This window comes from Hemitrygon akajei, chromosome 4 (genome assembly GCF_048418815.1).
Source record: "Hemitrygon akajei chromosome 4, sHemAka1.3, whole genome shotgun sequence".
Lineage (NCBI taxonomy): Eukaryota > Metazoa > Chordata > Chondrichthyes > Myliobatiformes > Dasyatidae > Hemitrygon > Hemitrygon akajei.
In genome coordinates, this window is record NC_133127.1 from 147,351,691 (window position 1) to 147,364,658 (window position 12,968).

General features: G+C 38.3%; 1 protein-coding gene and 1 long non-coding RNA gene across 13 annotated transcripts in view; one reads left to right on the top strand and one right to left on the bottom strand.

Annotated features, from left to right (window-relative positions):
* The window catches only part of LOC140726749 (PC3-like endoprotease variant B), a 753,656-nt gene that overhangs the window by 732,086 nt on the left and 8,602 nt on the right, over positions 1 to 12,968 (top strand). The window contains exons 18-20 of one of the 2 annotated variants that reach the window (XM_073043532.1): positions 5,420 to 5,589; positions 8,382 to 8,519; positions 10,869 to 11,011. In XM_073043532.1, the coding sequence (XP_072899633.1) occupies positions 5,420 to 5,589; positions 8,382 to 8,519; positions 10,869 to 10,892 (332 nt within the window). In that variant the 3' untranslated portion in view covers positions 10,893 to 11,011. Of the gene's footprint in view, positions 1 to 5,419; positions 5,590 to 8,381; positions 8,520 to 10,868; positions 11,012 to 12,968 lie in introns of those variants that run through there. The other variant, XM_073043531.1, reaches the window with a different exon arrangement.
* The window catches only part of LOC140726751 (uncharacterized), a 178,135-nt gene that overhangs the window by 112,052 nt on the left and 53,115 nt on the right, over positions 1 to 12,968 (bottom strand). The window contains exon 3 of one of the 11 annotated variants that reach the window (XR_012098712.1): positions 11,063 to 11,097. The exons of the other annotated variants lie outside the window; for them this stretch is intronic. This is a non-coding gene — a long non-coding RNA (uncharacterized lncRNA). The remainder of the gene's footprint in view (positions 1 to 11,062; positions 11,098 to 12,968) is intronic. 11 annotated transcript variants of the gene reach the window in all.

The window sequence follows — 12,968 nt, forward strand, 5'->3', positions numbered from 1 at the left end:
TTGCTATATTTATGTTGTAGGTCCAACCCCTACAGTATGGATTGCCTATATTTTAATATTGACACGTGTGCATGTTGATTTTTCAGAAAACAGCTCAAGTCCTATTATTTGTATTATCTTGCCGTTTCTGAGATTATTTAATTTGTAGGATTAATTGACAGGATAGAAATTACACAAGGGCCTACATGCCTTACTTGCCCTCTTGAACAATGGGCTAACAAGTGGGATTTAATGAAGGTGACCCCAGGCATGGTATTAGTTTTTATTCAGCAATGGAAAAGATTTTAAACGCTTCAACTGAAAGATGTGGAAGGACTGTTGATTTGAGCCAGTAGGAGGGAGTTGCAGTGGATACAAGGCTCAGACAGAACATGCCCTTTTCAACAGTACAGTACTGTGGAGTGTGATGTGTGTAGCATGTACATTTGCTCTTTCTTGCACTTCCTCAATAAGTGTAAATACCAATACAAATTAAACCTGTTGCCGGAGGAACTGCGTGCATCACGTAGCACTGGTGGAAGCAAAGGGGTCATCAACATTTACGGTCAAGCCCTTACACCAGGACACGGTGTGTAGATTGGACACTTTGGCAGGTGGAAGAGCAACCAGGAGAGAAGAGAGACGATGGACACATGGATAAGTGTGGGGAAGAGTGGTGGAGGTAAAGAGAGAGAGAGTAGAGCAGGGGTTTCCAACATAGGTTCCATAGACGCCTCGGTTAATGGTAAGGCTCTATGGCATAAAACATTTGGGAATCCCTGGACTAGAAGGCAATACACGGAGACAACAAAGGCCTGTAGGTTCCAAAAACTGTTAAGTAAGGAAGATGATGGGCATTAAATGTAAGGGCGATAGCCAAATAGAAAACAGCATTGCCAGCAACTCTGAAAGCTCAAAACATCTATTCCTCGGTGAGAACAAAATGGGAGAAATCATTTCTTCATGAACAGAATGCCTGGGTACATTCTCTGATGCTGCACTGAGCAGCAAGTTGGTAGAAATGGTGTGGTCATGTGGAAGAAGTGACAAGAAAGCTCACATTCTTGATCATGACTATTGTCCAGTCCTGCCGAAGGGTCTTGGCCCAAAATGTCTAATGTACTTTTTTCCATAGATGCTGTCTGGCCTGCTGTGTTCCTCCAGCATTTTGTATGTGTTGCTTGATTATTGTCATCTGACTGCACATACAGTATATACAACTAAGTGAAACAGCATTCACCCAGACCACAATGCATCTGCAAAACATATCACACACAAAATGTAAAACAAAATATTATCAAATAAGTTAATAAATATAATTCAAAATGCATGTCGTGCGCAGCACAAGTATACTGCTCGCTGTCGTAGGGACAAGGCCTCGGCAGTGGCAGGGTATTCACTGGTCTCATAGCCTGAGGGAAGAAGCTGTTACTTGAGATGGCAGTCTTAATCCTAATGCTTCTGTACCTCCAAAGGTCAAAGAGATTTTGGAATGGGTGGTAGGGATCCTGAACAATGCTTTGGGCCTTTTTTATACAATGCCCCCGATAAATGTCACAAATAGGGTAGGGAGGGAGACCCTGGTGATACTCTCAGCAATTTTTACTGTAAGGTCTTGTGATCCGATGCCTTGCAGCTTCTCTGCCACACAATGATGCAGCCAGGCAGGGCACTTTCAATGGGGATCCTGTAGAAAGTTATTAGATCGGGGTCTGCGAGACTTGCATGCCTCAGTCTCCTCAGAAAGTGTTGAGGCTGCTGTGCTTTCTTGACCGATGAGGAGGTGTTGTGGGTGTGGGTTAGATCATCCACTATACGCACACCAAGAAACGTTGTGCTGTGAGCTCTGTCCATGGCAGAGCCATTGATGTGCAAATGGAGAGTGGTCAACCTGCACCTTCCAGAAGTCCACAATCATCTCCCTTGTCTTGTCTGCGTTGAGACTCAGATTGTTGTTCTCACACTTATTTGACAAGCCTCTGGAGCCCTTCTCTGTGTGCCAACTCATCAGTGTTGCTGAAGAAGCCAATCACTGTTGTATAATGTGGTTATTTTGGATTTGGCAGTGCAGTTGTGAGTCAACAGGATGAACAGCAGTGGGCTGAGCACACAACTCTAGGGGAACAACAATGCTCAGCGAGATGGAGCTTGAGATTCTGCTGCCAACTCAGGCTGGCTGGAGTTCTTTCCATCAAGAATTCCAAGATCCAGTTACAAAGAGGGGTGTTGAGTCCCAATGAGGACAGCTTACCCACCAGATTCTGAGGGGTGATCATGTTAAATGCCAAGCCAAAGTCAATGAACAACATCCTAGCATATGAGGCACTATTTTCTGAGTGAGACAGAACAGAGTGGACTGATTTAAGTGCTAGACAAAATGGAAAGGGTCCAACGTAGCTGGAAGATGGGATTTTATATGATCCATTACCAGCTACTTCATGATTGTTGAAAGCTGAAAGCTGACATGATCTTCAGCTCTGTGGAGAGAGTATTTCAGATGCAAGGCCATAACTGAATGCATACCCATAGGATGTCACATGATGATTTCCTGGAAACCCTTAGCCTAAAAATGGATTGTTCAGAGAAAGTGTCCAAGTAGGATGTAGTGCCTATGAAGGCTGTGGGTGTAGACTCTTCCCAAATGGGCATTCTCCAAACACAACAGCAGAGTACAGGTACAACAAGAGCCATGATAACATTGGAAAGTCTTTCAGGGGGAAATTACACCGCAAGCATCAATCTAGGAGGAACATACCTACTATATTAGAAATGTCATCTGTGTGAGACGTAATGTGTGGACTTGCAAAGTGAAAAGAGTAACCATTTCATGAAGACAAACAAATCTTGGGGAAAGAAGTCGAACTAAAAGGGAAGCAGAAGAAAGATGGCTGGAGCATAATTTCCCTGTTCATCATCCAAAGCCCAGCAGAGCAGAGGAGGGAAGAATTTAAAGGAAATCCTGACAGAGCGACAGCAATCTTAAGGAACCCCCACATCATGATCCCTGTGTAAACTAAGTGATTCTCTATACATTCCAATCAACACCATCAGCATGACATATCAATAAATAGCTGGGGAGACCTGAGTGTGTATAACAATCTCCCACACCTTGCTTTAGCGTGTCCACTTGCATTGATTATAGCATATGAATGAACAAATCAATGCTGTAATTTCTTAAATAGCTTGTTACAGCATTTCTATGATTGAGATCTCACCTAAATAATACAGACCTTTGGATGACATACATTTTTCTGTGAACACTCAATTCTGAAGATGTAAACAATGATTGGAAGGCCACCATGAACACATGAAATTCCTTTTAACACGGCTTCATATTGATGAAGTTATGATCGCTACCTCCATGCCAAGCTCTTTTTATGGTAACTTTGGTGAAGCTCCTTTCTCCTTTAGGATCTTCTTCACACAAATGTAGTAGGCAGTTTAAATAGTTTTGACATGGACTAGATGGGCCAAAGGGCCTGTTTCTGTGCTGTATGACTCTAAGTCTCATTGACCAGGACCAACATCCCCTTAATTTATTGTGGGAATTATGGCTGCCATGGAAGTGTGTGCTTTACAGTTGAAACCCCTCTCTCATTCCATTCTGATAGAATGTTGAGCTTTTCATGGACTTGGATAAAGCCCCAATATGGAAAATTCAGGTCCTGTTTTAGTAAACACTTCTGGGCGAAAAACACCCTGAAACTATTTCAATTTTGTTTTTGACTAGTTTTGTGATTTTGCTTTTACCGGGGATTTGATTTGGGATTAAATGCTGCACATCAAAACTAGTACAGTCCAATTTATATGCATAAATGCATAATGAATATTCAAGTGAAATTTTCTCCATTGATTTATTGGCATGGCCAATTAGTATTAAAATGTAAACCACAAAGTTCAATGTTTTCTAAGCAATGTGTCTTAAACATCCATCATTCAGTTTAGGAGTTGAATTTACTTCTGTTTTCACTGAGTTTCTTGCACATTCAACGTAAGAATTACTTTTCTGCAATTATGGAATATTGACCATTAGGTGTGGTAACTTTGATTGGAAGATATATATTTAGTGTACCATTTCCAAACTAAGACAACAGGAATTTATCATTGGCATTAAAATACATTAAATTTTATAATTATGACATGCTGACTTAAGATATCTTTAATTTCCTTTTTTTGTTTTGCAGTATTGTTTCATTAGAAGAAACATAAATCTTTTTCTCTGTAAGACTGGTGTTTTAACAATGATGTCATTGTTGCACAACTGTAAAGCTTTCTCTTTCCTCTACCAAATATCCTTATTTTCTTTCGACAATGAATTGCCAATTTAAGCAGAAGATTTGCTCTGTGCTCTGGGTATAATGAAATGGTAAGTGTATTTCTGATTTCATTGCACCTGGTGCAGAGAGCAAATCTTTGCCCAATATAGCAATTTGTGCCAAATTACAGTGTTTTTTTAGTGCTGTGAGTATGTGCCTTTTTGAAATTGTTTTGAGACTGCCCAAATTTGTTTCACAGGATTATATAGAAGAGGAGTGGTTATGTTACTGGATTAGTAATCCAGAAATCTGGACTAATAATCCAGAGGCTATGTTCAAAATCCAGCCAAGGTAGTAGTTAATGATCTTAAAATAGTTATCTTTAAGAGTAGTTGTGCAACTTCTTGGTTGTTGTCAAGATAAACCATGTGCTTTACTGATGTTGGAGATTTTCCTAAACGTGATTCTAGTTCCACAACAATGCAATTGACTTCAACCATAGACTGAAGAGGCCATTTAATTCAGAGCTAGACCATAACTAACAACTTTCCAGAAACATCCACATCCATAGGGTCATAGTCTTACTGGATAGAAACCGGCCATTCAGTCCATTAAACCCATTAAACCCATTCTTGCCGTAAAGTACCTACTATAATAATTCCAGCTATCAGCACTTAGTTCATACATTACTATGTCTTGGTGATTTAAATATCCATCACTACTGAGAGAATATGGCCTACTCCATCCACTCCTGCATTAAATAGATTAAAAATAAACCTTACAGCTCATAGAGAGGAAGAAAAAGCTCAAATCAAGTTCCTGAAGTTGGAAGCAATTTACAACAAAACAATAAGTGTTGTGTAACATTCTTAACTACTGCAGCAACTATTACCTGGCTTGCTGCATTTTGCAGAAAAAAAATAAAATCGCAAGAAGGAATCATCACAGAATAAGTTTCTAGTTGAAGCAGTGGATCAGGAAACTCTGAGGGTCAGATATTTAAAGGAAGAGAAAAAGTTAAGAAAATCGGATTTCTTATTACAGCCTGAAAAGTTAACTCATTTTCTCCTTTACACAGATGTTGCCTTACCTAGTACATGTTCCCAACATGTTTAATTTGAATTATGTTGAGACTAATAAAAAAAGGGTTAATTCTGAAAGCTTTTGTGCTCTTATCTGAATAGTTAAGGATGATGTCAAAAATCTCCAGGATGAAGACGATGAAGACTTAATAAATCTCAAAAATCTAATGAAGGAAAACAAAATTGACAGCCGGCTGGGTGAAGCATTCTATCGTGAACATAAGAGAAAGGTGGAAGCAGACGAAATTCCTTACACCTGGTCAGATCCACAGGTGAATATCGATCATTTTAAAGATGTTTTGTTAAGTTATATTGCGGCCCGATTTCTTTGAAAATTTTGTGATTCACAATGAATATTTATCTCGAAGTTCACTGATGATGTAAGACTGAGGATCACAAGGATGTAAAGAGTCTTCAAGGGGATGTGGACAAGTTAAATGAATGATAAAGAACAGAGCAGGTGGGAAATAATATAGAAAAATGGGAGGTCATCCAATCTGGAGCACAAAACTGAAATGCACAGTACTTTTTAAATAGTGAAAGACTGGGAGATGCTGATGTTCAAAGAGATCTAATTATCCTTGAACACAAATCACTGCAAGTAGATGTGGAGATGCATCAAGTAATCAAGAACCCAAATGGTACATTGACATTTATTAAAAGAGTTTTTAAGTACAGAAGTAAAAACGCATTATTGCTGTTGAACAGGGCCTTAATGAGACTGCACTTTAAATCTTGTATACAATACTCAACTTTTTGCATAAAAAAGGGTGTACATATCTTGTATAAACTGCAACCAAGATTCACTAGATTATTTCATGGTATGGCAGGATTGCTGTAAACGGAGCAGTTGAGTAGATTAAACCTGTATTCTCTAGACTTCAGAATAAGGAGAGGTGGTCTCTTTGAGGCTTACAAGATTCGAGACTCAACAGGGTAATAGAGAAGCTCTTTTTCCCTCGGAAGAATCTAGAATGTGGGTTTGCATTCATAAGCCATTTAGAACTGAAGTGGGGAGAAAGTTCTTCATTCAGGGATCACTCAGGACTGGAGGGCTGTGGAGGTTCAGTCAGTAAGTTCATTCAAACAGAGATGTTAGATTTCTAGGTATTAAGGGACATGGGTAGTGCAGGATAATGGCAGACAGCCATGTTCTTGATGAACAGTAGAACAACTATAAAGGATCAGATAGCCTACTTCACTAATTCTTATCTATTTGTGTTTTTTATTTGTGCAGCCAATAACTTTGATTAATGATGTGATTCCTATGATGCTTTAGAAATTTTCACCACAACAAAGGTTCTGATTTAATTTGATTTCTTGCATAGTAAGGGTTTCACACATTAAAATGAAAGGTGAGGATTACATTTCACATCTCAGTTCATGAGATAGCACTCAACATACATCAGCTTCCAAAGCCAGCAGCCCTGCACGGTAAATATTGACAGTAAATGTGATAGCTAAAGTACAATGTAAAATATAAGGGCATAACAAAAAACAGAATTTCATCAAGAATACAAATTAGGGAGGTGTGATTGTGAAGAAAATCGTGAGGGATGGAGGAAATATGGTATGGAGTTCAAACTGAAGGTTAGAAACTACATTAAAGACATAAGCAAAAATGATAACCATAGGGTTAACAAGGCAGTGTCAGTATGGATGTTAAATTGGCTATGAAAAGCACTAAGTGATGGTGGAACAGATGTTCAGTATGGAGGGAAATCTATAATGATGAACCGCGGGGCTAACATTATGATCACTGCTCCTTGCGGTATAGATTATTGATCTTAACTGAGGTATGTATTGGGATGATACAAATGGTGGAAATACAATAAGGATCATAACTCAAAAGGATGGTGCTTAAGGGAAATAGGGTGCTTCTTCTGAAAAACTGGGGCTGGTATACTCTGCCCGTAGTGAAGCAGCCGCACAAGTGGTTATGAAGTCACCTTAGCTCAGATCTCTGCAGATGTAAATATCACAATGAAATAGTTTTGTGAGTTTACCTAGCTGACTTCTTATAGACTCTACTTTTATAAACCTTGCCCCATAAGGAGAAAGATGGTCTCCTCCAACATGGTGAGGGAATAAGCTCACAAGGCTCCAATGTCCCTGCACCATCTTAGTCACCTCCCTCTAGTTCCTCAATGTCTTAATCTAAATTAAAGGAATGGAGGACATTGTGTAAAGGAAGTGTTTAACTATTCAACCTTTTGAAGCGTGTCCTCTGTATGGCTGGTAGACTCGGTAGAATATTAAGCATGTGAGGGAGGATGCAAGAGAGGGTGGAGTAGGTCGGGGTTGGGGAAGGATTGATAACAGCTTGTGTCATGAACAGTCTACGTGAGTGTGAATGAACTGTGGCTGACCATGTGACTGTGTATGTCTGGGTAAGTATGCATAGGAGCATGGTCTGTATCTCACTCTAACGTCCCTTGTAAGATCACAAATTTTTGCTACATGCTATAGAAATTCCCACTCTTGTAGAAGGATGCGCAAGCACTTCCTGCCATGCACTTTTTTACAGATGCTCTAATTGGTCATAGCATATGTTTTGCTGCTGTCCGGCAGCTATAGGGAGTGTGTCTTTAAGAGCTGAAGCTCTTTCTTGATTGCAGTGCTGTCAGCATTAACTGAGTCCATTGGGAACCGCATTATCATTTTATGGTACCCGACTCTGGGTGTAAATCTATCCTAATTCCATTTTAAACTAGACTTTGGTGAGTTTTCAGATATTCTATTCAGAAAAATATAGATGGTCAGCACTTCAGAATCAGATGCAATCCAATTTCTAGGATCACTCTAGGGCCTTCTCAGTTGTTTGCCCTATTAATTCAACCTTAGTCCTTCCCTATTCTGTAGACCTTATGTACTTTGGGTCTGCACTTGCATCTCTCAATTTAAAAAATGATCAGATTGACTTAAGTCAATGTGAATTTTAAAAATAGCTTTCTACAAATGTGACATGGACAGTATAGTTCAATCCATTTCCACTTCACATTAAATGTTGCACTATAAGAATACAAATTGTTTATTTTTATTGTGTCTTTCTTTTCTCCAACAGTTAATTCATGATACAAAACAGTTAAATTATCAAAGCTCTAGTCTGGGAAGAGATCTGCTGTACCACTGGTACCACTCTAATAGTGCCATGAATATTCGTCAAAAGAGATCATGGTTAGCTGATAAATCTGATGGGCAGGTGAGTTTCTATAATTTTTCTCCTGTTTCTCTTCCTGTATCATAATAATGGAATTTCAGGAAGTCAATGATCTGCCAAACCTTTTGGTTGATTTATTGAGATACAATGCAGAATAAGCTCTTTGAGCCACAGTGCCCAGCAACCCCTGATTTAACCAGATCACCCGTACTCTGCAGCATTGTGTTACCATACCAAATTGCTTGCACTCTATCTCGTTGGGTGTTAGATATGATTACATACTTGGATGGAGATGCTATGATTCAGAAGTTCATCGGAAGTCAAGAATAAGGCATAAATCTTGTGTTTATAGCCATTTCTTCCTAACAAAGAAATAACAGTAACCAGCTCACTCTACTGTAATGAAGGGAGAGAACAAAGAATGAACAAAGAAAGAAAAAGGACAGAAAAGCTTGGTTATCTTGTAGTAAAAGCTAATTTGAACTACATAGATAAAAAACATTCCATTGCTAGGAAGTAGCCTATAGAATAATCAGGTTCAGTGGCTTGAGACGGGCTATAGGGGAACTTGTGGAAAAATACAGAACTAACTGAACTACTATTACTGAAAATTCACTAAACAGTTACTGTATTGACAAACAGGTGATTGTATAAAACTATAGCAAGTATAAACTACAGGGAAAATATCTAATCTAATACTAGCAAAATAGTAATTACAAATCTAATCAAATGCATTTAGGAATAAATTCCAATGAAAGGTTAACAACAATCTGTCCTTTCAAGAGGGGCTAGAGAGTTTGGGTCTGTGTATTGAGTTTGAAAGGATGAGGGTTGATCGTTTTAAAGCATAGAAGTTCCTAAATGAGCTTCATGAAAGATTCTGAGTGGACTTTGTGGGATGGATGCTAAAATCTTTTCTGTTGTGGAAGAGTCACATGAACAAGGAGCCATTACTGAAAAATAAGTGGCCCGTTATTTAAAACTGAGTTGCGTAATTATTTCTTCTCTTCAAGGCTAGTGAATCTCTGGAATTCTCGGCCATAGATGGTGTTGGAGACCAGATTATTAGACATATTTAAAGATGAAATAGATAAATATTTGAAAGATTAATGAATGGAGGGTTATAGGGAAGAGGCACAGAAGAGAAGCCAAGGCCAGTATAGATCGATCACGATCATATTGAACGACAGGGCAAGCGTAAGGGCTTGGTTGATGGCACTTATTAGTAATTTCTTGTTATCTGGTGTTCTTTATATAAAATGCTACAATAGTAAGTCATATAGGTATGAAACCTGTCTCTCTGGAATTACCATGGTTATGGGTGTTTAAATTAACTCAGATTTTTCATAAAGATGCATGAAATTAACTGATTGATTGATTTATTGTTTCTTTGTTAACTTAATTGATTGTTCCTGTTAAAATGGTTGCTGGATGTCTTTCTATCTAAAACTGTTCATATTCTGAGAGAAATTTGGTAGTGGGTACAAGTCAATGAATAAACTTCCTTATGAGGAAAAAGCAAGGGTGAACAAGGTGTGGATTTTGATTAGCATTGCATAGCACATACTGCTGCTTGCAAAGAGATGAAATTTTTATACTCACTGTTTCAATTTATTTGTGATTTATTCCAACTAAAACACTTTCATGATATGCAAATGATGGGGTGGTGTCAGCCAGGGGGTGTGCACCAATTTTCTCTTTTCCTACCAGTGCTTACAGCTGCTCTTGGCTCTCCTGTATCATGCGCAAGTGCCCATTATCTATATAGAGTACTGATAGCTACTCTTCGCAAATTGTGAGCAATCAAATTCAAAGCTGTCTTCACCTGACTTATATTCATTTACAGTTAGGGTGACTGCATCGCAATCAGGAACCACGGGCAATTTTCTTCTCTCTCGTTAAAGATGTCCATTTCACTTTAGGCATCCCTGTTCCCATGCCATCCAAGCTGAAGTGACAGAATTCTCAGTATTCTAGCTGTTTTCTGATTCTAACCACATCCAATGTTAGCCCTATTTAATTTCAAATCACTGGCATCCAGTTTTATTTCACCTTTGATAATTGATCTGTTTAATATGTTGCATGGTGTTATTTTCTTCAAACCAACAAAATTATTATGGTTTCTGTTTAAAGATAAAAATATGATAAAAGACAAAAACATTGCAAAAATTATGCCATAATATTTAATGCAAGATAATGTGGCATTGAAGTTAACATGATAGAAATGATTCTTTTTATTTTTGGCAATTAGCCACTGAAGTTAACATGATGGAAGAGATTTTTTTTGTTTGAAGAGCAGAGATTTTAGAGTTATGTTGGATTTCAGTCATTAGAAAAGATCTGAAATATGCTTATCACATTTATTAATTCTAAAGTACTTTCCTACCACAGCCAGAGGATCTCGATGATGTTTAGTTGGAATCTGAAAGAAGCAACGTTCAGCCAGCAGAAGAATAGAGCAAGAATCTGACATCTTCACTGAACGTTTTCTCAAGTAATAGAAAAAGCCAGAGATGGAAAATATGAAGAAAACCCATACAGGAATAACTTAAGACAAGAATGTTCATAATGACACAAAGCAATACCTCTTTAATTTGACACTCTTTGGGTTGTTGCTCTTCTGAAAGCAAAACAATAACAGTTTTAATCCTTTCATACATGGCTCTAAAGAAACCAATTGAACAGAATATCCAGAGGAATATACATTGCATCAACCAAACAGCTGGAGGAATCCACTAAGTCAAGCAGCATCTGTGGAGGCAGAGAGGTAGTCAACAAGCCGCGTAACATTAACTACCTCTTTGCTACCACAAATCCTGCTTGAGCTACTCAGCTGCTTCAGCAGTTTCTCACTCCAGAATGTAGCATTTGCAGTCTTTTCTGTCTCCATTGGAAAGCATATTACAGGATGTGTGGGGGTACAGTTTTGCACTGGTGCTAAAGGCAAATTCTTGCTTCACAGTCCCAATAGAAAGTAATAATGAAAATATTTCACTCAAATTACTACTTTCTGAAACTATTTTTAAGAAGTTCATGAACTTACTATCCAAAACATATCCAATAGAGTTGCACCCCAGCCCACCAGACTTAATAATAGTTTCTCTTTGGCTAACTTTTATTGTTTTCCTTCTGGAGTGACTATAAGAGTAAACTATTTTTGGTTCCTGGATCTAGTTATTAACAATATCTAAGCTCAGAACATAGAACAGGCAATTCAGCCATTAATGTCTGTGTGAGAGGAGTCTCTAATTCATTAATGTCCAAAACTATGGCCTTGTATAATATTTGAGTTTTGTTTATTACATTCTGATTCATCAGTAGAACACTGGCAGAAGATGCAGAAATGGATATTATGACCTTAGATTGTGAATTCTATTTTAGTGTTTACAAAGCTTAAAATGTGGTTTCCATACTAAAGCCTTCAAATGAAGATATAACTTTGTTTGAACTTCCCAGTCTGAAAATAACAAAATAATAATGTTTCTAACCTGAGCTTTTAAATTCTCCCCTAACTTTTGAGTATGCACAGCCCCATTTATTGTCCAAGCTTGTCAGCTGACTCTGCTGATAATGCTGTTGTAGCATATGAAGTGAGGTGCAATATTTATCTGCACCTGATAACCCAAATGAAAATAATCCTAGCTCAACCTGCCAAATTATATAGGAGCCACCATCTCAGCAAAGCTTTGGGCAGCATTACTATTTCCTCTCCTATTTCTGGAAGTAGCAAAAGGTGAAAGTAATGTACAAACAAACTGGATGAACTCAGCAGGTCAGGCAGCATCCGTTGAAATGAGCAGACAACGTTTCGGGCCAAGACCCTTCGTCAGGACTGAAACGTTGACTGCTCATTTCAACGGAGGCTGCCCAACCTGCTGAGTTCATCCAGCTTGTTTGTACATGTTGATTTGACCACAGCATCTGCAGTGTACTTTGTGAAAGTAATGTGCTGCCTTCAGCTTCAAAACAGCATGAAGGAGCAGGTATCAAATCTGTCCCTGATGGCTAGTGCTAAGCTCTTAATATAGTAACCATTGGCTGCACAGTGTGCTTCAGTTCCACTGAAGTCTGAAGGACTGACTTGCAAAAGTGGAATACAAAACATGGACACTACCATACTGCATGTTTAGTATCAGCAATCAAGGATAAATTCCTAACCAACTCATAAAGACTTCTCAAGTAATTAAACTGAATTGCATAAACTTCTCATAAAGTTATTTAAGTTAATCTAAAAAATAAAGCTAGAATTATCTTGCTACAAGAACTAGAAATATTATCTTCAAAATGGTATAATTAAGAAGAAACTGTACTTAGTTTATAAGTTTTGGACCTCTTCTTCAACCACTGTAGCCAGATTAAGACTTTGAATCTCATCTGGAACTGAGAATTGCCAGCATGTGCTGAGTGGACAGGGACAGGAAAGGTGGGATGATTTGATGACAGATTCTAGGAGGAAAGTGAGGTGTGTTAGTTGGGGAGTGAACAGTTGAC